The sequence below is a fragment of the Rattus norvegicus genome, chromosome 12 (genome assembly GCF_036323735.1).
Source record: "Rattus norvegicus strain BN/NHsdMcwi chromosome 12, GRCr8, whole genome shotgun sequence".
Classification (NCBI taxonomy): domain Eukaryota; kingdom Metazoa; phylum Chordata; class Mammalia; order Rodentia; family Muridae; genus Rattus; species Rattus norvegicus.
Genome location: NC_086030.1, coordinates 39,499,608 through 39,525,739, shown reverse-complemented (window position 1 = coordinate 39,525,739; position 26,132 = coordinate 39,499,608). Strand labels below are relative to the sequence as shown.

At 50.5% G+C, this 26,132-nt stretch overlaps 2 protein-coding genes across 18 annotated transcripts in view; one reads left to right on the top strand and one right to left on the bottom strand.

Moving 5' to 3' along the window:
* Positions 1 to 2,390: 2,390 nt before the first annotated feature.
* On the top strand, positions 2,391 to 20,302 carry P2rx4 (purinergic receptor P2X 4). Of its 9 annotated transcripts, NM_031594.2 has the most exons (12): positions 2,651 to 2,884; positions 8,274 to 8,421; positions 10,931 to 11,002; positions 11,109 to 11,181; positions 11,651 to 11,747; positions 16,110 to 16,190; positions 16,301 to 16,442; positions 16,537 to 16,673; positions 18,370 to 18,463; positions 18,553 to 18,618; positions 19,012 to 19,107; positions 19,570 to 20,302. In NM_031594.2, exons 1-12 carry the CDS (start codon positions 2,751 to 2,753, stop codon positions 19,594 to 19,596), a joined length of 1,167 nt encoding a protein of 388 aa, NP_113782.2. In that variant the 5' UTR covers positions 2,651 to 2,750; the 3' UTR covers positions 19,597 to 20,302. The 9 variants fall into 9 exon arrangements, with proteins under 9 accessions (XP_063127306.1, XP_063127305.1, NP_113782.2 ...); XM_063271236.1 differs by lacking the exon at positions 2,651 to 2,884 and adding an exon at positions 2,391 to 2,510 and having other exon boundaries at positions 19,012 to 20,302; XM_063271235.1 differs by having other exon boundaries at positions 2,643 to 2,884; positions 19,012 to 20,302.
* The window catches only part of Camkk2 (calcium/calmodulin-dependent protein kinase kinase 2), a 53,892-nt gene continuing 47,780 nt past the window's right edge, over positions 20,021 to 26,132 (bottom strand). For 5 of the 9 annotated variants that reach the window (XM_039089813.2, XM_039089811.2, XM_039089815.2 and 2 more), the window contains one exon: positions 23,165 to 26,132. In XM_039089813.2, coding sequence (XP_038945741.1) covers positions 26,060 to 26,132 — 73 coding nt within the window. In that variant the 3' untranslated portion in view covers positions 23,165 to 26,059. 9 annotated transcript variants of the gene reach the window in all.

The following is a 26,132-nucleotide window of genomic DNA, read 5'->3' as shown; positions in this document are numbered from 1 at the left end:
AAAAAAAAGAAAAAAAAAAAAAAAGATGACACGCTGTCCATGCTGAGAACCAAAGTGCACTTCAAGCACTCAGGTCAGGTGGTCCACAAACAGCGCTGCAGCTCCAAGGGATCTGACGTCTTCTCCTGGCCTCTGTGGGAGAACGCACGAAGCCCTCCCAATAAAGGGCTGGGGAGGTGGCTTGGTGGTTAGGAGTGTACTGCTCTTCCAGAGAGCATTGTGGTTTTTGCTTATTGTGTAAAGATTATCCCTGTATTATTCAAATGCTCTTCCCTCTGCTCTTATCTCTGTTGCAGTCTGGACGTGGCACTGTAAATGCTTATTCTAAGATTCTCCATCTTGGTTCTTCTTCCCCCCCCCCCCCTTTACAAAACCTTTGTCCCCGCCTTACTTTTTACTGTCCAATTACAGGCCTCGCCTGAACTTGTGCCGGCCCTCACCTGTATATGGACATCAACTTACATCCTCCCGTCTCAAGTGTGTGTAAACATTCCTCTCCATTTATTCTCTTATCTGTCAATAAAAGCTGATCAACCAATAAAAACTGAGTAAAGAATAGGGCTGGGCTTCTGTCAGTGGGTAAGGGTGGTGTGGGGAGGGAGGAGGGGGAGGAGGGAGGCAAGGAGTAATCACCACCTGGAGAGGGTCCAGGAGATACCATGAGAACAGCTTGAAGCAGAGAGAGCCAGACCAATACTAAAAATCCAAGTATCTGGGGGATTTTGGCTGGGAGACAGGCAGCTTATCTTAGAGAATCAGAACGGATCAAGAACTGCTTAGATACTGTGCTGCAAAGCCTATTAAATAAATCTAATAGTTTCCGTCTCATTTGAGAGCTGGCTAGGATAGAGAAGAAAACCTTAACATTTGTAAAAATGGCTCATGACACACATCAGGTAGCTTACGACTGCCCACAACTCCAGTTCCACGGGATCCAGTGTCCCCCGGCACATGTGTCATACGCACACAAGTACCCGTAACAGGAAATAAGTCCTTTAAAAATGAATACATGATTTTTTTTAAAGATATCACAAAATAAGAAGCAGTCAGGGCTGGCAATGTAACTCCAGAGCCTTTGTCTTGCATATGAAAACGCAGAATGATTTCGAGAGGAATTAAGGAAATGTCACGTGGCTTATTCTTGTGTCTCAGAATTTTTGTAAACAATGTATTAGGAGGGGGCGGGCACATACCATGGCACATGTGGAAGACAGTCATGCAAGTTCTTCTTCCACCACGGGGGTCCTAGGGATTAAACTCAGGTTGTGAAGTTTGGCAGTATCTATGCCTACTCACTGACTGTAGAGGGAAACAGGGTCTCACTCTATACTTAGAACTCGGTATACAGACCAGGCTGGTTTTGAACTTGTGCCGATCCTCCCAGCTCTGCTTTCGGACTGCTGGGATTAGAGACGCCATACCAGGATGGTATGTTTTTAAGACTAAGCCATAGATTAAAACTTATAATCATTCAAATCGCATGATGTGTCTCTGGTAACACAGCGCTATGATTTGTGTGTGAAGAGTTCTCCTAAAGCCTTCATGTGTCGAAGGGTTCTTCCCCACACGGGAGATAGAACACTGAGAGAGGACTGGATTCTGGGAGCGATATGAGCGAATCATAACATTGGGAGATGGTACAAAGGAGGGGAAGGCAGTTGGAGTAACTAATTCACTAAGAGCTGGTGTTGGAAAGACACGTCTTGTTCCCATGCCTTTCCGTAAGGTCAACTCCACCACGCTCGCTCAGATCAGAGGAGCCAACTCTGATGGAAGCCTCTGAAACCATGAGCCTAGATGCATCTTCCTCCCCTTTGTTTCCTCTCAGGTTTCCGACACAGTGACCAAAAGCTGAAGCGAACACATATGGAATAAAAGATTTGGAAAAATGAAAAGAACTGTGAGGAATCTGATTAGAACCTAAAATCTCACGGATGTGACCTGCACAGGGCTGAGACGCTCTCCTCCTACGCTCACTGCACTGTACCTGGTGTAAGGAAGATAGCTATTAACAGTTCTTGGTTGTATCTGTTACACTAAATATAAAACACCTATAAAAACACAGCTCAAGGGAATGGATGTATGTGACGCGTAACACTGTCAACTCAAGTCACTCACTGGCTTGAATTTTTCCAGTTTTCCCTAAGCTTGTGATGAGATATCCTCAGTGGCAAGATGGCTTCAAGGACACCTACCATGCTCTGGCTGTTTCCTTTTCTCAGAGGCAACTAAGTTATCGGACTTGGGGCAGGGACACCGCCTGACTTCAGTTCTAGGAGGGATATATGGTGGCGTGTGTGGCTGACTACTACAGACATCCCTTGACAGGTTCTCTAGGAATGTAACTCTTACCCAAGTTCCTCTGGGGCACGGCTTGTTCTGCATCCAAACTGCTGAGGTGTCCTTTGCAACCGGGAGGAACCCATCTGCCTCTCAAGTCCTAGGCCTGAGGGGGTCATTACCCTTGTTACTCTCGAGCTGACCCTGCTCCCTGGACCCCTGCCCCTGAGGTAATTCGTCCCTTAGGGCTAAGGCACTCTGGGTTGTTAGTCTCGCCCCTTGAGGGGGTCACGGGTCGGGGCGTCACCCCGGGGTGGCGGAGGGGGAGGAGACGCGATCCTCAGGCCTCGCACCGCCTATTTCCGGGCGTCGCAGCGAGCCTGCCGGAGCTGGTGGGTGGAGCTGCGGCCGGGAGCCGGCGGTGGCGAGGGGACCCACAGTGGCCAAGGCGCGGAGCGGTCGGCGGAGCCATGGCGGGCTGCTGCTCCGTGCTCGGGTCCTTCCTGTTCGAGTACGACACGCCGCGCATCGTGCTCATCCGCAGCCGTAAAGTGGGGCTCATGAACCGCGCGGTGCAGCTGCTCATCCTGGCTTACGTCATCGGGTGAGCGGGCCTGGGGAGGGGCCGCGGCTAGGGGAACCCAGACTGCCGGAGACCTGGCAGCGCCCCCTGGCTCGCCCTCGGAGCTCGGGGCACCCGCTGAACCGGCCAAGCCCCTCCTCCTCCTCCCCAAGTTCAAGAGGCAGCGACACGCCCTCGCCGGGCTCTAGCCACCTGGAACCGGCTTGAACGGGACACTGGGGACAACTGGAGGTCCTACGAGCTGAGCCTTGTCTTAGCTAGACCGTCACCCCATCTTTCTTGCACCCTTACCTTCCGACTTGCTCCATGATGCTCTTTGACTTGGTGAAGGGACTGCGCAGGGAGGGCTGAACTCTTAACGCCACAGTCTTCCCGCTTCCAAGGCTCGTGATTTTCATTCGGTACTTTCTGGGTCTGTGGTTTTGGTTCCTTTAAGAAGCGTTTGATAACCCAGGACCACTTCCCAAAAGTGAGATGTCACACTTCCCAAAAGTGTCTTAAGGGGTCACTCATTTCCTTTGCCTTGTTGGATTGGTTGGGAATAGGAGTACCTGCCTGATTTTGATTCTAAACTCTGCTCCCCGAATACTGTTTATATATACCTCCCACCACTTGGCATTATTAAATGGTTAATTTTAATTGGACGCACCTGTAAGAATTTAATACACCCCAGGAGAGGTGGTGAACGCTACCTTGCCTCCGGGGCCCAATTTCAAGGTATTCAAGTGTCAACAGCTGCTAGCGTGACAGGTGGATCTGTTTTCTTACTCTTTCTAAAGGGCCTAAAAGCACGGGTCCCTAAACTACACATTGGAATCACCTAGGAATCCACAGAAAACATAGATTGCCCATTCACAAGCTGACACAGAGGGCTTACCAACCTCAGTGCCGGACCACACTCACCTGAGAAATTTTTGTGTGACCTTGGGTAGATGAATTAGGTACACAGGTGGTTGGAGAGGCCGCTCAGTGGTTAAGAATGCCTAAGACACAGCCTTTAATCCTAGGACTGGGGTGGGAGAGGCGGCGGATATCTGTGAGTTCAAAGCCAGCCTGGTCTACCAGAATTACGTAGTGTCTCAGATAAATAACAAGCCAGCAGGTCTCCTGCTTGGTGTGAGGTCTGGAATCTGTTCAGACCGCCTTAGGGCATTCGAAAGAAGGCAGGTTTCCCTCACAAGGTTGCAGGTTCCAGCATATGGAAGCAGTAGACACTAGGTAAAATTTGCTGAAGCCGGGTTTCGGTAACCAATAAGTCTGCAGTCCCAGCATTTATGGGCCTTGAGGCAGAAAGATGTTGAGTTTAAAGCTAGCCTGGCCTACATGAGATCCTGTCTCCAAACAAGTCCTCTGTAGATAAAGTGTCTTTTTTTTTTTTTTTTTCTTTTTTCTCGGAGCTGGGGCCCGAACTCAGGGCCTTGTGCTTGCTAGTCAAGCGCTCTACCACTGAGCCAAATCCCCAACCCCGATAAAGTGAGTCTTAAGATGAGGCCTTGGAGGATTTATTCAGTCGCCGGTACCTGAAACACCTGGACAGTCAGTCTGGACTTGTTAAGTGTCTGAGGGAGTAGTTTCCAGGGTTCAGGATGAACTCTCAAGTAGTGAGATATGCAGCTAGCCAACTCGGATTGGAAGTATCTAGAATCAGGAGCTCTCGGCTTTTGCTCTTCTGGGCTAATCTGTTCACTGATGAGAGTCTGTGGCTGTTGTCATTTTAAGAGGGCCATGTGCAGCCACTGAGTGCTAAGCTATCTCAATTAAAATGCACTCAAGCTAAAAACAAACAAACAAACAAACAAACAAAACCCCACTAGGTTTTGAAGGTATTTCCAATATAGTAAACCAAGAAAGTTAAATATCAGTACTTCTCCCACTGGGGTACCAAGAGCCTTTTGCATACCAGACTAGCTTTGTGCTAATGTTTAAATGCTGCCTTGGTTTTTGATTACGTATCTGTGTATGAGTGAGGGAACATGCCACATGTGGAGGCCAGAGAACAACTTTTAGGAGTCAGTTTCCCCCTTCCATTGTAGGTTCCGGGGATGGAATTCAGGTCCTTAGACCTGCACAGTGATCACTTTTACCCGATGAAACCACCCCACCAGCCTGTATTGTGAGGAGGTTGTGGGGCCTGGGTTGGACAGGCTCATGTAGCCCAGGCTATCCTACACTGGACTCCCAATCCTGCCTCCACCTCCCAAGTGCAGGATTATGGGTGTACACTACTGAGTCTATTCCACTCTGATACTTTAGAAGTTGATGATGTCTCAGAGTGGCGGAGGCACAAGTCTTTAATCCCATCGCCTGGGGAGACAGAGGAAGGTAGATCTCTTGAGTTTGAGGCTAGCCGGTTCTACAGAATGAGTTTTGGGACAGTCAGGGCTACCCAGAGAAATTCTGCCCCCAGCCCGGAAAAATTCTATATTGGAGCACATAAAAATGTCATTAATTGTTCTCTTCCCTTTCTTTTCTTTAAAGACAAGATCTGTAATTCTCTGGCCAGTAACATGATAGGAGTTCTAGGCTGGTCTAGAACTGAGATTAGAAGCATTCACTGGCACACCTGGCTTGCATTCTGTTTCCAATCGTGGAGTCTTACCGTGGAACTACCCTCCCTACCCTACCCTACTGTATTCCATTTCTGTTGGGCAGCATAGTGGTAGTAGGGTCTCCTTACACAGAAGTGCCTGTCCCGATCGATCATCTCTAAATCAATAGTGCTTTCACTTTTACCCATCTTCACTACGACCAACATTGACTCATGGTATAAATTCAGGACTTTTTTTTTGTTGTTGTTGTTTTGTTTTGTTTTTCTTTTTTCTGGAGCTGGGGACCGAACCCAGGGCCTTGCGCTTGCTAGGCAAGCGCTCTACCACTGAGCTAAATCCCCAACCCCTCAGGACTTGGTTTTAAGCTTTTAGCTTTTAGCTTTTGTTGTTTTGAGACAGAGCCCAGCTCTGCAGCCTGGGTAACCCTGCACTCACTAAGTAATCCAGGCTGGCCAAGGAATCCGCAAAGTGAGTTTTATGCCTTAGCCTCCTGAGTGCTGGGCAACTCATCACACCCTGGCCTTTGTTAACTTCCTGGCTTCATTAATCTTGGTGAAAAGTGTGACCTCTTTCTGCATGAAGCGAGTCTCCTCAGAATTCCCTGTGATCTTCTTCACGTGACGAGCAAATAACTAAGCCTGTGGTGATGGCATCATCTCCCCTTCCTGATTCAGCACCTCGGTGTACGGAGTCAGGAAACCCGAAGGCTTTCGGCCCTCACCTCTCCACCAGAGTGGATTACAGGGAAACACCGGTGCTGTTGGCTTCCTGGAAGCCCCGTAGGAGAGGACTCAGTGGGAGAGAAACCATCTTTAGGATGGGCAGAGGATCGAGGATCAAACAAACCCAGGAGAAAGTAACCCAAGAGCCAGGCAGTAGGGGTGCACACCTTTAGTCCCAGTACTGAGGATGCAGAGGCCAACGGATCTCTGATTGGAAGCCAGCCTGGTCTACAGAGTATGTTGCAAGGCAGCCAGGGCTACAAAGAGAAACTCGATCTTGAGAGAGAGAGAGAGAGAGAGAGAGAGAGAGAGAGAGAGAGAAGGTAACCGAGTTCCTATTTCTGAAGTCGCTCGAGGTGTATCTGGAGTAACAGACTGGTGTTCTGTAGCAATGTGACGGCAGCTTGGCAGTGTTCAGACTGCCCGGCAGTGCTTAAGATAACTGCTCTCGTCTTATTAACTTATCTCCCTGAAACCCTGTAAAGTTCTGTTATCCTTCAGTGTAAAGGCAGGACAAGCTGAGGTGCGGAGCAATTAAGTGACCCAGTGACCCCGTCACACAGACAGATGCCTTCAGGTGTGTAGTTAACTCAGCCCAGGGGCAATGCCCTTCCTTTAGAAGGAAGGAGCAGGAGATGACCAGAATCCCTGGGGGGAAAAGATGGGACTGTAAAAAGTTTCCCCGGGGGTTGGGGATTTAGCTCAGTGGTAGTGCACTTGCTTAGCAAGCGCAAGGCCCTGGGTTTGGTCCCCAGCTCTGAAAAAAAAAATAAATAAATAAATAAAAAGTTTCCCCGAGGGGCTGAGGGGAGAGCTCAGACAGTGAAGTACTCAATGCACAAAGCTGGCCGACCAGAGTTTGATCCCCAGAATGAGGTGCTGAATCACACGCCTGTAATCCCAGCCCTGGGGAGGCAGACACAGCTAGGACCCTGGCACTCAATGGCTTAGCCTAATCATCCAGCCCCAGTTAGATCCTGTCTCAAAGAGACAAGGTGGAAGGAAGCCAGCCGTGGCGGCAGCACGTGTCCTTAATCCCAGCACTCAGGAGGCAGAAGCAGGTGAATTTTAGGGAGTTCAAGGCCAGCCTGGGCTACATAGTGAATACCATCATAGTCCACACAGCAAGACTGTGTCTGAAAAAGTGCTTGCTAGACTGATGTAGAAGTGCACGCCTTTAGTCCCGGTAATCAGAAGGCAGAGGCAGGCAAATCTCTGTGAGTTCGAGGCCAGCCTGGTTTACAGAGGACAGCCAGGGCTACTCAGAGAAACCCTGTCTAAAAAAAAAAAAAACCAAAGTGACTGCTATTACAAGCCCAACAACTTGAATCTGGTCCCCAGAATCTGCGAGGGAGAAAATCAACTTCTAAAAGTTGTCGTCTGACTTTGACACGGGAGCCACACCCACCCACAAATACCCACACACCACACACCAACCAACAGCTGGGTAGAGTGGCTCACCCTACAGTCCCAGCACTTGGGAGTCTGAGGTGGGAGGATTGCTACCTCAGAGTCTGAGTCTACCCTGAGCCTCAAAGCCGGCACCCGATCAGCCAGGGCTACGTAGCAAAAGCCTGTCTTAAACACCCAAAGTTGCCTCAAAGATAAGGTTCTCTTGTCTGGAGACAATAACGTCTCAGAGGTTTTTCTGGCTTGGGTTCAAATCCCTCCCCTGCTGCTTGCTACCGATATGACCATAGGAGCGCTTGGCTTAGACATTCTTTGCCCCTGCTCCTATCTATACATTGTAGGTAAGAACAATGCTATGTGCCCCATAAAGTGGTTGGGACTAAGTGACCTACTGTGTGCAAATCAAGTGGAAACTATTGTTCTGATAACCTACTTTTGGTGAGTCCCATAGATCAGAGTGTTTAGAGGCTCTTCAGACATCCAGGAATAAAGGTAACGTTCACTCTGTATCTCCTGGATACTCGACGACTGGGCTCGCCAACCCCGGCCTTCATTTCCCACAAATAACCAGTGGGACTACTACGCCTGTTCACGGTAGCAGAGTGTAGACGTTGGGCAGCTTTTTCCATTCACATAGTTGGTAAATGCCACACCTCAGTCCTGTGGCTATCGGAGACTCCCCGGTGCCAGTTCGAATTTACCGTCCCTATGACCTACTGTCTTTCACAGGTGGGTGTTCGTGTGGGAAAAGGGCTACCAGGAAACGGACTCCGTGGTCAGCTCGGTGACAACCAAAGCCAAAGGTGTGGCTGTGACCAACACCTCTCAGCTTGGATTCCGGATCTGGGACGTGGCGGACTATGTGATTCCAGCTCAGGTATGGCTTGGCGTGACATCTGTGCGCAGGAAGCCCTTTGCTGACTTTGTCCACATACAGTGAGTGGCCCCAGTTCGCCACCTCCGGGCCCAGGCTGTTTTAGCCCAAGCAGGCAATACAGTCACCAGATCTCCCTGGGATGTCATTTCTTCCACAGAACCCTTGAGAGCTCTAGAGAGAGCTCTGTAGTGTGGCTGGCTCCAACCCAATACTCTGTCTTTCCCACACCTTCATGTCTCCAAGCTCTTGAGAGTAAGGTCTCTTTTTTCTAGCGCCAGAGGCCTCACACATGCTAGCCAAGCGCTCTACTGCTGAGTCAGATCTCCAGCCCAGGTTAAACATTGACTCGGCTATGAGCCCCTTGGCCAGGCCCCACCCTCCAGTCTCCTTCCACACGGCTGGTGTGCTGGCAGCTGATGGGCTGGCTTGGTGTGTTTGGTGGCCACATTGCGTGAGCTATGAGCACTTGGCTTGGAGCTAGGAAAGGGAAAGCAAGGACTTCAAGCTAGTCTCTTCCAAAGGACCTGGGTTCAGTTTTCAGCACCTCTGTGGTGGCTCACAACCATTGGCAGTTCCCCAGTTCTAGGGGATCTGATGGCCTCTTCTGACTTCTGCTGATACCGTTACGTTACTGGCTCCCAGACTCTTCTCTAGAGTCTTTTGGTATTTATTTGTTTTCGAATGTCTCACTATGCTTGCCCTGATCTGATGAACCCAGAACTTACTGTGTAAACAGATCGGCCTTGAACTCACAGATCCTTCTGGCTCAGCTTCCTGCTCTAATTAAAGGCACACACACCATCACACCCAGCCTTTAGCATGCTCCCCCTCCCAACCCCCTCCTCCAGCCAAGGAGGGGAACCCAGGGCCTTGCGCTTGCTAGGCGATCACCCTACCACTGAGCTAAATCCCCAACCCCTTTGGCATGAACAAGTGCCTGTGTGTGTACCCGCAGTGTAGCACGTGTGTGCAGTGCCAGCAGAAGTCAGAAGATGGCGTCAGATCCCCCTGGAACTGGGGTTGCAGGATAGTTGTGAGCTGCCTGGTAGGCGCTGGGAACTGGATCCAGGTTCTCTAGAGGAGCAGCCAGTGCTCTTAGCCGCAGAGGCATCTCTCCAGCCCCTACTACTCTTCTCTATGTGTGGAATTGGACATGGATTCCAGGGCCTTGTGACTGCTAGGCTAGTAGTCTACCACCTACCCTCCCCGGTATGTTTTCGAGGTCTGCATAAGCAGCGAGCCTGTATCAGCATCTTAGCATGCTTATGGCCAAAGGCTAATTCCATTGAATGGATAGAACACAGTTAGTTTTCCAGACGCTTTAGGCCTTTGGCTTGTTTCTACCTTTCGCCTGTTGTGGAAGTGCTGTTAGTAATATTTTTGTGCAGCTGTCTGTTTCGGGTGCTTTTTTTTTTTTTTTTTTTTTTTTTGGTTCTTTTTTTTTCGGAGCTGGGGACCGAACCCAGGGCCTTGCGCTTCCTAGGCAAGCGCTCTACCACTGAGCTAAATCCCCAACCCCTCGGGTGCTTTTTTTACTCCCTGTTTTATCTCTATGTTATAAACCTCCATGGAGGTTGACCAAGGGACCACAGATTTGTTTTTTAAATTGTGTTCTTAAAATAATAATAATAAGTAATGTTATTAATAATATGTAATTATTAATAATAAAATCAATGTTATTATTGTTACTATTTTAGATGTTTGAGAGTTTTGCTTAGATAGGTCAGAAGAGGGCAATCAGATCCCCTGGAACTGAAGTTGCAGATGCTTTTGAGCCACCTGGGGTGGGTGCAAGGAACTGAACTTGTATTCTCTGCAGAAGCATCCGTTGTCCTTAACCTCAGAGCCCCCTCTCCGTCTCCTTCAATTACATTCTTAAGGAAATTTCTGGACAGATTTCCTGGTGCACACCTGTAATCCCAGCCCTTGGGAGGTGAGACCAGGAGTATCAGGAGATCAAGAGCAGCTTGGGCTATATACAGTTGGAGGCCACCCTGGGCTACGTGAGACCCTGTCTCAGTCGCCCCTCCTCCACACAAAAAAGGACTTTCTTTCTTTCTCTCTCCTTTCCTCCTTTCTTTCTTTCTTTCTTTCTTTCTTTCTTTCTTTCTTTCTTCTTTCTTTCTTTCTTTCTTTCTTTCTTTCTTTCTTTCTTTCTTTCTTCCATGTTCTCTTTGACTTCTAGCTTTCTGATTGTTAATACTCAAATGCTTTCCTTGTTTTAGGTATATCTTATTTGATTTTATGTGTATAGGTGTTTTGCCTTGCATGTATATCTGCACACCTCTTTTGTGCCTGGTGCCTGTGGAGGCCAGAAAAAGGTGGCAGGTTCCTTGGAACTAGAGTCATTGACCCTCGTGAGCCACCATCCAGATGCCGGGAATCGAACTCTAGAAGAGCGGCCAGTGCCCTTAACCACGGAGCGATCACTCCAGCCCCATCTGCCTTCCTTTTCGGCCCCACTCACCTCTTCTTAGGGAGACTCAATAGGGTTCCCTCCTCCCCACAGGAGGAAAACTCCCTCTTCATCATGACCAACATGATCGTCACCGTGAACCAGACACAGAGCACCTGTCCAGAGGTAGGTGGCTCTTTGGGAAAGCCCCTCGGTGCTCCACACCGGCGACTGCTCGTGGCAAAGTGTGTGCAGGCCACATGGAACCTGTCTGTGTCCATCCCTTTTCCAGATTCCTGATAAGACCAGCATTTGTAATTCAGACGCCGACTGCACTCCTGGCTCCGTGGACACCCACAGCAGTGGTAGGGATGAGTAGCTCGTGCAGCTGGGACATCTCGGCCGATGCTGGACCAGGGGAAAGTCACACTTCCTGTGGCGCATCTGCAATAGAGAAATTGCAGAAATAAGACTCTGCCCCACCCACTTCCCCACCCCGGGACACAGCTCAACGGTAGAGAGCACAGGCTTGGCTAAGACGAGCCCCTCCCCCACTCCGTGAACCTAGGGGAGCCTGCTGTGAGAGCAGTCCCAGGGGCCTTCTTAGCCTTCCCTGTGTTGCGCCCCTCTCTGTGACTCCGTGTCACTTTGGCAGCTCTGTGGCCAGCCCTGAGGCAGCCCCTCTTGTTCCACTTCCATTTTGAGACATGGTCTAAATCCTCTAACTTACTAAAGATGGCTGCCCAGGATCCTCTGGGTCGCCTAGTGTACCACACAGGGATAGAAGATGGGCGACAAGACTCCCATGCCCCCGGACCTGCCCTCTCTTCACAGGAGTTGCGACTGGAAGATGTGTTCCTTTCAATGAGTCTGTGAAGACCTGTGAGGTGGCTGCATGGTGCCCGGTGGAGAACGACGTTGGCGTGCCAACGTGAGTCCTACCCAAGGCTCCCCAACCTTGGTTTTCAGCCTGGAGGGAGGTGACAGGGTGAGGTGAGCCTTTGTGCTGAATTCTGTGTGCACTCTTGTCCCGAGTGGGGCTGTTCTACCCCGAGAGAGTGGTTGTCAACCACAGAGCGAGATGACCACAAGGGTTTGTCACTTGCGATAAGGCTGCAGGTGGCTTACGTGTGCTGGAGCACTGTCCGTTGCAAATAGCCGACAGGAAACAGTTCTCCAGTTTTGGTCTTTTTTCCCCCCTTTATTTTTTCCTTGGGGTGGGGGTGGGGTTCTTTTTTGTGACACAGGGTTTCTCTGTGTAGCCCTGGTTGTCCTTGAACTCACTCTGTAGACCAGGCTGGGTTCGAATTCAGAGATCTGCCTGCCTCTGCCTCCCAAGTGCTGGGGTGAAAGATGTGCACCACCATTCCGCTGGTCTATTTTTTTTTTTAAAAGAGCCTCATTATATACCCTGGGATGGCTTTGAAATTTTTAAAATAATTTTTAATTATATCTGTGTGTGTATACATAACGAGGTTTGGAAAATAACTTGCGAGTCAGCTCTCTCCTCCTGCCATTTCGGACCAGGAATGGAAGTCCAATCCTTTGGCTTTACAGCCCTTTACTTTGCCCCCTGAGCAGTGTCAGCAGCCAAGCCCTGAACTCTTGATCTCCTGCCTCTGCTTTCTAAGTATTGGGAATACCGGCATAAGCTATCATAACCTGGCTTGGGGTGTCTCAGGCACCGTGCCCACATACACCCAACCCCAACCCCCACACACACATCCAGCGCATGTCAGTTAGTCCATCTAACAGAAAAGACTGAGCTGGGCTACAGCCGGGGATCACAGAGGACCAGGTTCCTTCTGCCTCTGCCTTCCTCAGGGTGGCTTCTTCTGCAGCCCTGGGCTTATGTCTCCCATCCTGTTTGTGCAGCCTGGACGTGTCCATCACTGTGTCACCCGTGACTCTTCTCAACCCATAATCATGGCCTTTGCTTCTTAGCTTGGACTTGGGTCACATATCTGCCTCTGGAGCTGGGTCCACCATCAATACCGCCCAAAAAGTACAGCCTGAGGCGGGGGCAGGCGTAGCTTGCAAAGGAAACTGGGGGCCCTGTTGCCAAGGGAATGAGGTGGTGAAATCACAAAAGCTACATCATAAACAACAGAGGTTCCAGGGGCCCTGGGCACCATCTTCCCAGTCACTTCGGTGCTTGGCACGGGTGGAGGCAGAGGCTGCAAGTAGAGACCTGCATGTAGCCTGGGTTTCTGTGGTGTTCCGTCCTGTGGGAGACCTGAGGAGCAGGAAGCTGTGGCCGCTCAGCCTAGATGTGCTGTCCCTGGGGGAACCCTGTCAGCTCAGGCACAGGGGAAGCAGCAAAAGGAGAGGGATCCTGGGGTTTGGGTCCTGGAAAGGATCTTTGAGAACTGGAGTGTCCAACGCTGGGGCCACTGGCCACTGGCCACTGTTGAGGTTTTTTTAAGATACCGGGTCTAAAGTAACGTGTACCATTGATGTGACATGTTGTGGCTTCTGAAAACTACGACCAAGACAAATGGCCTAAGATCTGGTTAACATTTTATGTTGGCCACATAATTTATTCCAAGTCCTGTGACATGTTGGGATAGTATATACTAAATGTCACTTCTCTTTTACATTTAAAATTTCTTTTTTTTAAAAAGGATTTATTTATTTTATGTACAGCATTCTGCCTGCATATGTGACTGCAGGCCAGAAGAGGGCATCAGATCCCATTACAGATGGTTGTAAGCCACCATGTGGTTGCTGGGAATTGAACTCAGGACCTCTGGAAGAACAGTCAGTGCTCTTAACCACTGAGCCATCTCTCCAGCCCACATTTAAAATTTCTTAGAGGCTGGGCATGACGGTGCATGCCTTTAATCCCGGCACTCAGGAGGTAGATTTCTTGTGAATTTGAGGCTGGCCTGGTCTGTGTAGTGAGTTCCAGGACAGCCAGGGCTATGTAAAGACACCTTCCCTCAAAACCACAAATTAATTAGTTAATTATATTTCTTCAAGATTCTTTTTAAAAATTACATGTGTATATCTATCAAGTGCCTGCAGTACCCAGATCTGGAGTTAAAAGCAGCTGCGGGGGGCTGGGGATTTAGCTCAGTGGTAGGGCGCTTGCCTAGGAAGCGCAAGGCCCTGGGTTCGATCCCCAGCTCCGAAAAAAAAGAACCAAAAAAAAAAAAAAAAAAAAGCAGCTGCAGTCTGCCTGACCTCAGGTGAAAGAGCCCCTAACCACTGAGCCGTCTCTTGAAGGCTTGCTTTTGTTATTGTTCCCCACACACACACAACGCACACGCACACCCGTGCGCACACACACACACAGGAATGCACACACACGCACACAAGCATGCACACATGCACAGACGTACACACACACACATGTGCGCGCACGCACACACACACAAATATAACCTGGTCCGCCAGGCCAGTAAGGTGGCTCAGCAGAAAAGGCCACTTGCAGCTGAGCCGAGTTCTAGCCCTAGAACGCACATGGTTGAAGGAGAGAACCAGCTTGCACTGGTCGTCTGATCTCTATGCATGAACACAGGGTTAATTTTTTTGTGTAAATGTGGCCTCCAGAAAACTTGAAGTGTGGTGTAGAAACAGCCATGGTGGTGCGTGCCAGGGATTCCAGCACTCAGGAAGCTTAGGCAGCGGGGTGGCAAGTCCAAGACCAGTCTGGGTGATCTATGGAGACTCCATCCAAAGAAATAAGAAATCACACTGGGTGGTGATGGCGCACGCCGTTAACTCCAGCACTCAGGCATCAAGGGCAGATGGGATCTCTATGAGTTTGGGGCCAGCCTGGTCTACAGAGTTCCAGGACAGCCAGGACTACACAGTGAAACCCTGTCTCCAAAAATCTAAACACTGGAAAGAGAAGAAATCACATGGCTAAAGTTGTGTTTGATAATGTATTTAGACCAGACAGCACTGTTTCAGGTCTGAGAATTCACACGAAAAGGTGGTGCCTGTGGCACAGGCTTCTGAGCCTCCTGCTGTAGAGGTGTGCTTGGGGTTCACTGGCCAGCTAGCCTAGTCTGACTGGTGAGCTCCAGGCCAATAAGAGACCTTGTCTCAGCGATGGACTGTGTTTCTGAGGAAGATACCTCCAGGTATGCATGCAGACATAAAACCTGCATGCACACAGAGACACTTAAAGGAGATGTCTCCATTCCTTCTTATTCAGTCCCTTCCTTTGAGTCAAGGAGGAAACCCTGACTTGGGATATCTTGGTTATCACCTCCTGATTTGTGTATCTTACTAAGAATCAGATCCAGACCACACACCCTGCACAGACAATCCTATTAACTACAAGTTTTAACATCACTTCTCTGGGAGTTAATTGAGAGCAGCCCAATTTTTATGGATGCATACGAACTGTGGTATGCCCATACAATGGAATATTACTTTGCCTTTAAAAAGAATCAGGTTCACCTAAGAACTTCCTCCGAATAGGTGACCCTCCTGGCTCACTCTTCCCAGTGCTGGCAGAGCAGATATCAGCCATAACGGACTGAAGGGGCTCATTTTTAAATGGCTAATGCTTTTTAGTTGAATTTCACTTCATTGTGAAAAAGAAAAGAGCTGCCTATAGGGTACACCAGTATTAGGGGGACGATACAGAAAATGACATAAATGGAAAAACCCTGTCGTGACTCCTCCCTCTGGATAAGGAATGGGGACTTCAAGTTTGAACCAGCTCCAGGCCCTCACTTAGCATCAGAAGTGTCCCGCTCAGCTCCCCTCGTCAAGTGGCCGTTGGTGGCTTTGCTGCTGATGCGTGGCTGAAATGAGCAGCTACATTTATAACTTCAAAGGTCTCATCTGCCTCAGATGAGGCCTCCTCCACAGAGGGGGTCAGACCGACCCTTCTGGGTTCTTACAAAACGAGTCGCTTTGGGAACAGACTCACCTTGTATTGTCAGCCGCAGGCTGAGGTGGCACCTTTTCGAGCTTTCTGGCAGCACAGTTTCCTTGTCAGCAAGAATGTCCCTGCTGGTGAACTCCTCTGTGTTTTGACTTATAAAACCAGATCTAGCAAGCATCCGTAACCCATGAACACCTTCAAAGGCAAACAGGCCAGCAGCTGCTGGGGGAGTCACGGTGGTCACAGCCAGCACCCTGTCCATTGAACACTTTGGACAGGAAGTTCTGCCCCTTCAGAGGAAGGCCTGGTGACCTAGTGTGACACAAAAGAGAATAGAAAATGCCAGACGCTCCCATTCTCCGTGCCAGAGTGGCACTGAACTGTCGGGAAGGGAAGGGTTGCACAGCCGTGCACGCGTATATAATAACCATTACAGTTCTCTTCCAGGCCGGCTTTCTTAAAGGCTGCAGAAAACTTCACCCTCTTGGTAAAGAACAACATCTGGTACCCCAAGTTTAACTTCAGCAAGTAAGTGGGGGCCGGGCACGTGCGTTCTCAAGCCTCTCGATAGAACTTCAGGCTCGCTCTCCCCCTGAGGTTGTCCTCACTCAGACTCTCTGCTTCCTCCCTGACTTCAGGAGGAACATCCTCCCCAACATCACCACGTCCTACCTCAAATCGTGCATTTACAATGCTCAAACGGATCCCTTCTGCCCCATATTCCGTCTTGGCACAATCGTGGAGGACGCGGGACATAGCTTCCAGGAGATGGCAGTTGAGGTAGGTGGCCAACATGGCTTCTCGTATCTTCTTGGCCCCAGCATGGGCCTGAGTTCTTGAAAGCCTAGCTTTTCTCTCCTGCTTTCCCCCACAGGGAGGCATCATGGGTATCCAGATCAAGTGGGACTGCAACCTGGATAGAGCCGCCTCCCTTTGCCTGCCCAGATATTCCTTCCGGCGCCTGGACACCCGGGACCTGGAACACAATGTGTCTCCTGGCTACAATTTCAGGTACACCCACATGGTGGGAGGACGAACAAATGTGGGTCGAGCCTGGGCTGCACCGTGAGAGCTGCATTCAAATCTGCCGTCTGAGAATGCTGCCCTATCCGTCTCCCTGGGACCTAAGAACAGACAACGCGGAATGGCCTGAAAGAACAGAATTTTATTCTCTGAGAGTTCTGAAACCTGAAGCCTGTAGTCTGCATTGCTGTAAACTCTATGGCCAGACCCTTCCTTCCTCAAGTGTTTGGCAGCTATTAGCAGCCCTTGGCTTATGCATGTGTCACTGCCTCTGTGGTCATGTGGCTTTCTTCCCCCTTATGTCCCCCTCTGTGTAGCTAAGGATCACCTTGAAATCCCGAACCCCCACCATCACCCCAGAGGTATGCACTCCCACATCTGCCTTCTCTGTCCTTTTTATGGATGGCCAGGAACTTGCTGTGTAGACCAGGCTGGTTCAAACTCCAGAAATAGGACTGCCTTAGCCTCCTGAGTGCTGGGTTGAAGGTGTACCTGGCCTAGTCTCTCTTCTTGTACATGAGATTTAGGGTCAACCTTAATCTAGCACGACTTCACTACATCTGCAAAATAAGGTCACCTTTGCGGGCCGTAGGTGGAGATGAACTTGAGAAGGGACACTATTAAATCCAGGAGACCCTGGGAAGGTGAAGAGAGGCCTGAGAAGCCCCTTTGCCATTTTCTAAAAGCAGTCAAATCCTGTGTAGAGTTAAGGAGCATTTGCTAGGTCGGGTTTTAAAAGTTGCCCTTGACTCCCCCTAGTGGTAGCTTGTGGTATCAACATTGCGTGCGGTAGTGAGAAGACTAGGGCAGCTAGCTATTCGAACCCTCTCCGGGGGTCAGGTTTGTATTGTCCCATCCCTGTTCCTGCAGGGCTCTTAGGGACCACTGTGGAGACCTCCAGCTTGGGTTGGAATCCTAGAGCTGAGAAGTTGACAGATCCCACAGGACTCCCAGCCCCTCGCCTCTGCCCGCACCAGTCTCCCCTGAGGGTCCCCAGCCTGGACCATAACATAGAAGTTGTGGACCACATAAACCCCAGGCTTCAGGCCTGAGGTTCTGGAGAATGCTCACTAAGGCTGGGGCCTGGCAGAACAGCAGTTGGGGCGAGCTTTCTTCCGGAGCTAATGAGGATCTAAAACCGAGTAGTTGCCTATTTAAGACAGATTGACCTTTTAGTTCCTGGACTGCTGGGGTTACAGACTTCCCTGGCTTGCACTCTGTAGCTTGGAGGGTGGGTTGTGTAGCTGTTATGTCAGCTCAGTTGTGTATCTCAACCCACCCAGCAGATGGTAGCCAGAGAGGAGCCCTGAGGCATGGCGTATCCCACCTGGAGCCAAGCTTCCAGGCTGAGGCAAGCGACCGGGCTGGCTCGGTCCCCATCCTTCAATGCAGTCCTGCAGATCCCCACTGGCTGAAGAGTTCCCTGTTAGTACGCAGGATTCAGAAAAGCCATTCAGATCAAGAGGCTTCCCATCCTGGGGGAGGATGCTAATGGAAGGGGAGTCACTCTGCTCCTCCAAGAGGGCTCCTGGTCCCTCCTGCCACATGCCTCACATTAACCGGGAGGCTGGCCCGCGGTGCTTGGTGTCTGTGAAGCCACCAGAGCAGCCCATTAGCCAAGACCAGTTGTGCCCGGGGACCTGGGTCTAACGGTCTCCCCATCCCCTCCCGTCTCTGCCTCCAGGTTTGCCAAGTACTACAGGGACCTGGCCGGCAAAGAGCAGCGCACACTCACCAAGGCGTACGGCATCCGCTTTGACATCATCGTGTTTGGAAAGGTGGGCCCTCCTTTGAGCCCCGCTTGGAGAGCAAGCCTCCCACCGTCCTCCTTTCCATCATCACCCCCGTCTCCTCCTGTCTTGCGCAGGCTGGGAAGTTTGACATCATCCCTACCATGATCAATGTTGGCTCTGGCTTGGCGCTCCTCGGGGTGGTGAGTGGCTAGAGTTGTTTCCCCGTCTGGGCCTTTCCCGCTTAGTGAGCACTGTCCGTCCCCTAAACCTTAGACTTGACTACACCGGATGCCTCTAGGGGCGAGGAGGAAGATTCCCTAGAAACCCCACCTCTGAGACCAAGCCCCTCGGTCAGAGTCTAGTCTGATCCAGAGAAATGGAGATGCCTTTCCTCCCTGGTCGATTAGACCTTCAAGGAAGGGGGTCTTAGAAAGCGACGGCTAGGGGTTGGGGATTTAGCTCAGTGGTAGAGCGCTTGCCTAGCAAGCGCAAGGTCCTGGGTTCGGTCCCCAGCTCCAGAAAAAAAAAAAAAAAAAAAAAAAAAGAAAGCGACGGCTAAAACAAAAACCCTGGTTCGTTCTGTGCTAAACCAGGCGACGGTGCTCTGTGACGTCATAGTCCTCTACTGCATGAAGAAGAAATACTACTACCGGGACAAGAAATATAAGTATGTGGAAGACTACGAGCAGGTAGGCTCCTGTACCCGGGATGGGCGCAAAGTGCGACACCTTGCCTTTGTCTCTTGTCCCCATGGAGACCACCAAGCGAAGGCCCCCCCCTACAAAGGCTGGCACCGGCCAGCTGATCACCCCAGCTACACCTGTGCTAGCATGTATTTCCTTTCTTCAGCTGGGCTCCCTCTCTAAAACCCAGCTGTCTTTCACCTTGCACTTACCGCAGTCACACCTTGACTGGGATAGTGGGCAGCAGGCCAGCATCTCCATCCACACCGTGCACACGCTCCTCTTGCGGAACGAGGGGTTTGTACCCTACTGTGAGACCCTCCAGAACCAACTCGAGACCTCTCTGTTGTTCCAGATCCTTCCACAAGCCCTCAGGAAAAGCACCAAGCTGCTGTCCGCCATCCGTCGGTGGCTGGGCACATGGTGGCAACACAGGCTGGGTAGTTACTGGTTCTCTCCTCTTCGCAGGGTCTTTCGGGGGAGATGAACCAGTGACGCCTAAAGTTACATTTCCACCCCGCTCAGCCCGCGAAGCAGAAAGATGGGGAGAGATGGCTACTGCGTCTGTCACTCTAGAGAAAGCTCCAGAGTTTCAGCTCAGTTCTCCACTCCACAAATACTCAGGGTTGCCCAAGCACGTCTTGTTGAGCCCGGTTCTTGCTCTGCTGCTCAGATGGGCTTCAGATACAAGATCCTCCTGCTTCTGCCTCTAGGAATGCTGGGATCATACATGTTCACTGCAATGCCCATTTCCCATGGGAGTTTTGGCATTTTTTACATTTTACCTTTCCTTTGTATACATCTAAGGCTGGCCTCAGACGCAAGACGTTCTTCCACCCTATACACCCTTTTAATCTCACTGTGTGTGGGAGGGGGGTCGTTTGCACACGACGCACGGTGGATGTCTGGTGTGCTGTTGGCTGGGCCACCTGTGGCTTATACAGTGTGAGCGTATGGAGGTAGGAAGGGTCTGAGAGCAGAGACACTGCTGTGGCTTACGGACAGGCCCAGGCTCTGTCCACGCACTTTATTTCTAAGGAAGGAGGCTCTCTCAGGTGCTGTCAGCAGGCCTGGGACACCATTCCTCTTCCCTATAATCAGAGAAGTTGTCCTTGTAGCAAAGGCAGGGTTAGCTTTTCCTTTTATAAGGGCTGTGTTGAAATGACCTAGGACCAAACATTAAAAGAAATAATTTTTTAAAGATTCTTGTCTGTTGTCTCTCGGCGTGTGAGCCGGATCCTCCTTCTGTTATGAAAGTTGTCAATGTACAAATGGAGTCACCAAAGAAGTGGTCAGGCTGGGGTGGGAGGTCTTTGTGTGTATCTGCCTGGTAGGAAGTGGTGTATATGCATGGTCTTGCAGTGAGGGCCACTTCTAGGAGCAGCTAGAGTCCCTAACCACTGCTTTGGTCACTGCCTGAGATAAATGAGTGACCAGAAGAACTTGTCCCTCACAACAGCAGGATGTAGGTCTTCTTTTACCTTTCAAAGTTTGCCTTGGCTGTCTGGCTGTACCTACATGCCACCTCTGTCCTGCCCTGGCCCACAGGGCACTCAACATCCCGCACTGCACCCTCCACCATCTCTAAAGAGGCTCTTCGCCTTGGAGCACCTCCTGCTGTCGGTATTTGATTGTGACAGCCTCTGCGGTAAATTCTACGGTGGGCTAGCCTGCCATACTCAGGAGAGCTCAGACTGCTTCTGGCAAGAAGTTTTGTTTTTAAATGTGCTGAGGTGGGGGCTGGAGAGGTGGCTCAGTGGTTAAGAGCACCAGCTGCTCTTCCAGAGGTCCTGAGTTCAATTCCCAGCAACCACATGGTGGCTCACAACCATCTATAATGAGATCCGATGCCCTCTTCTGGTGTATCTGAAGACAGCTACAGTGTACTTATATATAATAAATGAATAAATCTTTTTAAAAAATGTGCTGAGGTTAGGGGAGGTAAGGCTTATGAAATGGTTTTTAACAAAACTCTGGTTTGTGTGGCTTTTTTGTTTTGTTTTGTTTTTTTGGGGAAAGGTTTTCTCTGTGTAGCTTTGGCCATCTTGGAACTCAAGCTGTAGACGAGGCTGGCTCTGAGCTCATGCCTGCCTCTGCCTCTAAGTGCTGGGATTAAAAGCGTGCATCACCACTGCTGGGCTGTTGTAAGAGTCACATCATGGCGGGAGATGGCTCTGTGGTTAAGAGCCCCTGCTGTCCTTACAGAGGACCTGAGTTTGATTTCCTGCACACACATCAGAGGTGTCACAACTGACTGTAACTCCACCTCTAAGGGGATCTGACCTCTGCCTCTCTCCTTCACAGGCAACCATGACACGTGCACAGACAGACAGACAGACAGACACACACACACACACAGAGGGATGTTTCTTTTTTTAGGTTCCACGTGAACACAGATCAAATGGAACGGGACATTTTAGGGATGCTGGTACGGTTAGACTATGCCCCCCCCCCAAATTCGCATCTTAGAAACTGGATCTCTAGTGTGAGAAGATGAGGAGAGGGAGCCTCTTGGAAGGGACTGAGCCACCTTGGAAGGGTTTAAGTGCTTTATTAAAAGGGCTGCGTGCTGGCTGGTTTTGCGTGTCAACTTGACACAAGCTGGAGTTATCACGGAGAAAGGAGTCTCCGTTGAGGAAATGCCTCCATGAGACCCAGCTGTAAGGCATTTTCTCAGTTAGTGATCAAGGAGGGAGGCCCCAGCCCATTGTGGGTGATGCCGTCCCTGGGCTGGTTGTCTTGGGTTCTATAAGAGAGCAAGCTGGGCAAGCCAGCGGGAGCAAGTCAGTAAGCAGCGTCCCTCCATGGCCTCTGCATCAGCTTCTGCTTCCTGACCTGCTTGAGTTCCGGTCCTGACTTCCTTTGGTGATGAACAGCAATGTGGAGGTGTGAGCTGAATAAACCCTTTCCTCCCCAGCCTGCTTCTTGGTCCTGATGTTTGTGCGGGAATAGAAACCCTGACTAAGGCTTAACAGGAGGACCCATGTCTTCATGGTCCTTCTGTGTGTTAGCATCATCCTAGAAACAGAGGAGGCCTCAGCAGACCTAGTATCTGCAGGAATGGTGTTCTTGGCTTCCAGACATTTCGAGAGTTTCTATTTGCAAATCAGGCAGTTTGGGGCACTCTGTTACATCAACAGTCCCAGTCTGGGTCATGCTTTGTTCACTGAGAAGTCATGATGACGCCACCTCACTTTAGGGTGTGAGGGATGGATATTTGGGGTACTGTTTACCTTGCTCACCCAGGGCCATCTTGTATTCAGTGGCATCTACTCACTGGTACAGCCTGGTACTACCTCGTAAGTGTGGGAGTCAGTGACAGGATCTCACTCGTATGTGCATGAGTGGACTCCCTGAAGCCCCTGAAGCCCCTGAAGCCTGCGCAGTGACGAGCCCTGAGAAATGGCTTCTCCACACCCTCAGGTTCCCCACAGCATTTCTAGACAGGAACCTTCCCTTGGCTCCCGGCCTCTGTTCCTTCCTTCTAGGTAGACTCTCACTATGCAGCCCAGACTGGCCTTGAACTTGGAATCCTCCTGCCTCCACTTCCCAAGTACCGGGATGACAGGCATGCATACCACACCTAACAATAACCCATATTTCCACAGCATGGATTGGGACTTCTCAGATTTCGCCTCCTGTGCCCCCTCCCCCCCATAACAGAGAGTAAAAAGTCCAGATATCCCCCATCCAACCTCACAGAGTCCTGCCCTTACCCTCACGCTCCCACCGCTGGGTGGCACTCACCCGGGAGCAGTTTACGTGGGACCCCGGAATGTGCATCCTACCCTGCTTCCGAGAACTGTGGACGTGTCTGGTCTCAGAACTGCACTGAATAACGACACCCTAGGACATGCCTACATCAAGGGACCCACCGGCCAGCTGCATGAACTGTGACTTGGCCATCTGACTTGCTGTCAACGTGTGGGAAGGAACACCACCAAGGAATGGCCACCAACCGAAGAGCCCCCCGAGAGGCCCAGGCTTCGCACCATTGTGCTGTCTGTTTATTTTCAAGTTTACAGAGAAGCTCGATCACCTGTGGAAAAAAACAACCGAAAGCTCGTCTTGGAAGTTCATGTTCTTGTAAGTGATAAATACATAGTATTTAACTTTATACACCTGATAAAAGGGAAGTGCATAGTAGAGAGGTCAAGGGGCAATCAAACAGAAGCGGAGGGCACTGGTCACCAGATATGAAAGTCCAAAGTCCCACGGAACTCGGCCCACAGAGCTGGAGAAGACGGAAACCAACCATCTTCCCTAGCACCTTGGGAGCAAACGGAGGCAGTGGTTCCTCGTTGGCAATGTTGTGCCCTCTGGAAGATGGGCGAGAGCTGCAGGCCTAACCGGGCGTCGACTTGAACAGATGTTCTCCCAAGTCCACAAAGGTCCAAGGACGAGAATTCTGTCCTATGGAGAGGCCGAACCAGTAGGCAGGTGGCCTCTGCAGCCCCAAGGGAGAAGAAGGGCTCTGTACGGTGTCCGGGAGCCTGTGAGACCCATGGGGGAGGCAATAAAGACAGAAAAAGAGGAGCAGGGCTTTGTGCTTCCTTCGAGGCCATAGGTGCAGGCCAAGGTTGCTTATACGGGAATCATGGAAGGACTCATGGGCGTCCCATCTGCCGGGGGAGAAAAGCCACTCTGACAGCTTCTCTCCTCACTAATGTTGCTTTTACAAACAATGCTTCTGCTCTCATGCTCTGGTTCTGGCTGGACCTCTTATACTCCCCACGGCAGCTAGCTGGGCTGGATGGGGCGTGCGGAAGGGTGGGGGAGAGAGAGGTGGGGTCACTCCTTTCCACAGCCTTCTTTGGTGATTAGTTAAGAAAAAAGTTACCCATGCAGATCCCTCAGTTCCTTCTGCCCGACCAGCTGGTGCTGTCTGATTGCTGGCAATCCTAAGACATCCTGGGACTGTGCCGTGGTCTGGAGAAACGAACGGCATTGCCCAGAAGGGTTGTGTAAACACAAGAAGAATTCTGCAGTGCTCTGTCTGTATAAGCCACTAGGGCAGGCCACTCAGCCAAGCCAGGGTCCAGGCAGATAGGCTAGGACTGAGCTGTATGACCTGGTAGCTTTAACCACAAGGTGCTTATTGCAAACTAACTGAACCCCATCTTTGGCCAGAAGGGGTAGAGCCACTGGATTGTTTCTCCTTAGACTTTAAAAAGGGAAAGTGACAGGAAGTCCTTGGTCACACAGACCCTCCCCACACAGCAGTCTTTGCCCAAATTCTAACTGCTTATGTGGCTAGGGAAAGTGGCTACACCACAATCAAGAGCTTAAGAAACCCTACGGAAGCCAGGAACGCCTAGACTCTGCACAAGCCAGAAGGCAGTCTTCTGGGCCCCATTACTAGCAAGACAGCCATCACCAGATCATTCCGAAGCCCTGGAAACCGGTCTGGAAGCCCCCTTGAACTTCCTGTTTTCTCCTGGGGCCCTGGGTCATCCCACCCAAACTTCAACCAAACTTCCAATGTTGGCTGAAAGTTAAAAAGGTTCAGGATTGCTCTCTAGGCCTCAGGCTACAAAAAAAAAAAAAAAAAAAACCCACAAAGGCCCAGTGCCCTGAGCAACGTTCTGGGTTTTGACACTTTGCTCTACAATGGCACCCTGATATCACTGTGGTTCGCACTGAAGCTTCGACTAAGGATAGTCGTTTGTGCCTTCTCAGGGTGACGACCTTGCCTAAGTGGCCCACAGGAAACTGAGGTTTCAGTGACTGTGTGGAAGAGGAAAGAAAGCTTATAGCCTCTAGAACACACAAGTAGTGTGTGCGCAGGCACGGGTTTCATTGGCTCTCCGTCCCTGTCACATAGCCGTAGGGAGGGGCACAGATCCTGGAAGCCTCCCTATGTAACTTCTGAACTTCTCCAGAGTTCTGGCTAGTTGAAGACTTGGAGACATCTGTCGAGCCTTAAGCCATGTACTATACATGAAAGAGCAGATGTCACCCTGAAGTTTTTTTGCCAATTTACAGACAGAGTTAGCTTAGCTGACGACCTCAGAAACCCATTTTGAGCAGCTAACATGAAGAAATGTGTCTGGTCCTCCCTCTCCTCGCCGGACAAACCTTTGCCACCACTGTGGCTTAATGTCTTTCGGAGTTGCAAAGTACCCCTTGAACATTTCAACGTCAAGCCCTTTTAGTTTTCCTGACTATAAGTTTACCCATTAAAAAAAAAAAAACATTTAAAAAGTCCTCATTACAAACGAATGACATTGAAGGTCCCTGCAGCTACTGAGGGCTAGCCCTGTCTTTCCACGGTCCTGGAAGGTGCCCAGGCATGGGGTTTGTATGTGGGTTGCACCAATCCTTCTAATCCCCCTCAGTGTAGCCCTAGCTGGTTTCCCCACTCGATTCCATGAAGCTCAAACCCCACATACATTCACCTGGTCCATCTGACATGGTTCTGAATCCACAATGGGGGGGGGGGGAAGGGGGGTTTGTTTGTTTGTTTGTTCTTTTGTTTTTTGGCGTAAAAACATTTTAAAAAGAAATTGTCCCAAAATGCATGTTGGTTTCGGTTTGCAACTCCTCACACCCGCCGGTCCGGCCAGCCAGTGGCCAAAGTCGACGACGACGTCATGGAGTCAAGTCCTTTTTTTTTTTTTTCTTTGTCCCCTTAGACAACAAAGGGAGAGAAAAAAAAAGAAAAGAAAAACCACAAGAAAAACAACAGCAACAACAAAAAGAAACAAAAACAAAAACAAAAAACTGATAACCAGAGATGACAGTCAAGGCTCTACACACGTGCTTGGTTTCCGTAGGACATGCTGCTATGGAAACGCAGGGTGCAGCAGCCCCGTGCAGGGCCACACAGCCAGGCATGCGAGGTCAGGTGGTCCGCGCAGCTACTCCGGCTCCATGGCCTCCTCGGGCTGCTGTGGAGGCGTGCGTGGCGGGGAGCCAGGGGCCGGAGCCCCGCAACTTTCCACGCAGGGACCACCTTTCACAAGAGCACTTCCTCCTCCCCCACAGGGGCTGGCTCTGGGCCCCGGAGGCTGTCTTCGCTGCCTTGCTTC

Bases quoted from the DNA above. Each gene is read 5' to 3' on its own strand.
- P2rx4 (XM_063271235.1), top strand. From the start codon at position 2,751: ATGGCGGGCTGCTGCTCCGTGCTCGGGTCCTTCCTGTTCGAGTACGAC. The intron at 18,464-18,552 runs GTGGGCCCTCCT...TGTCTTGCGCAG, and splicing joins ACATCATCGTGTTTGGAAAG to GCTGGGAAGTTTGACATCAT. The intron at 18,619-19,011 runs GTGAGTGGCTAG...GTGCTAAACCAG, and splicing joins GCTTGGCGCTCCTCGGGGTG to GCGACGGTGCTCTGTGACGT.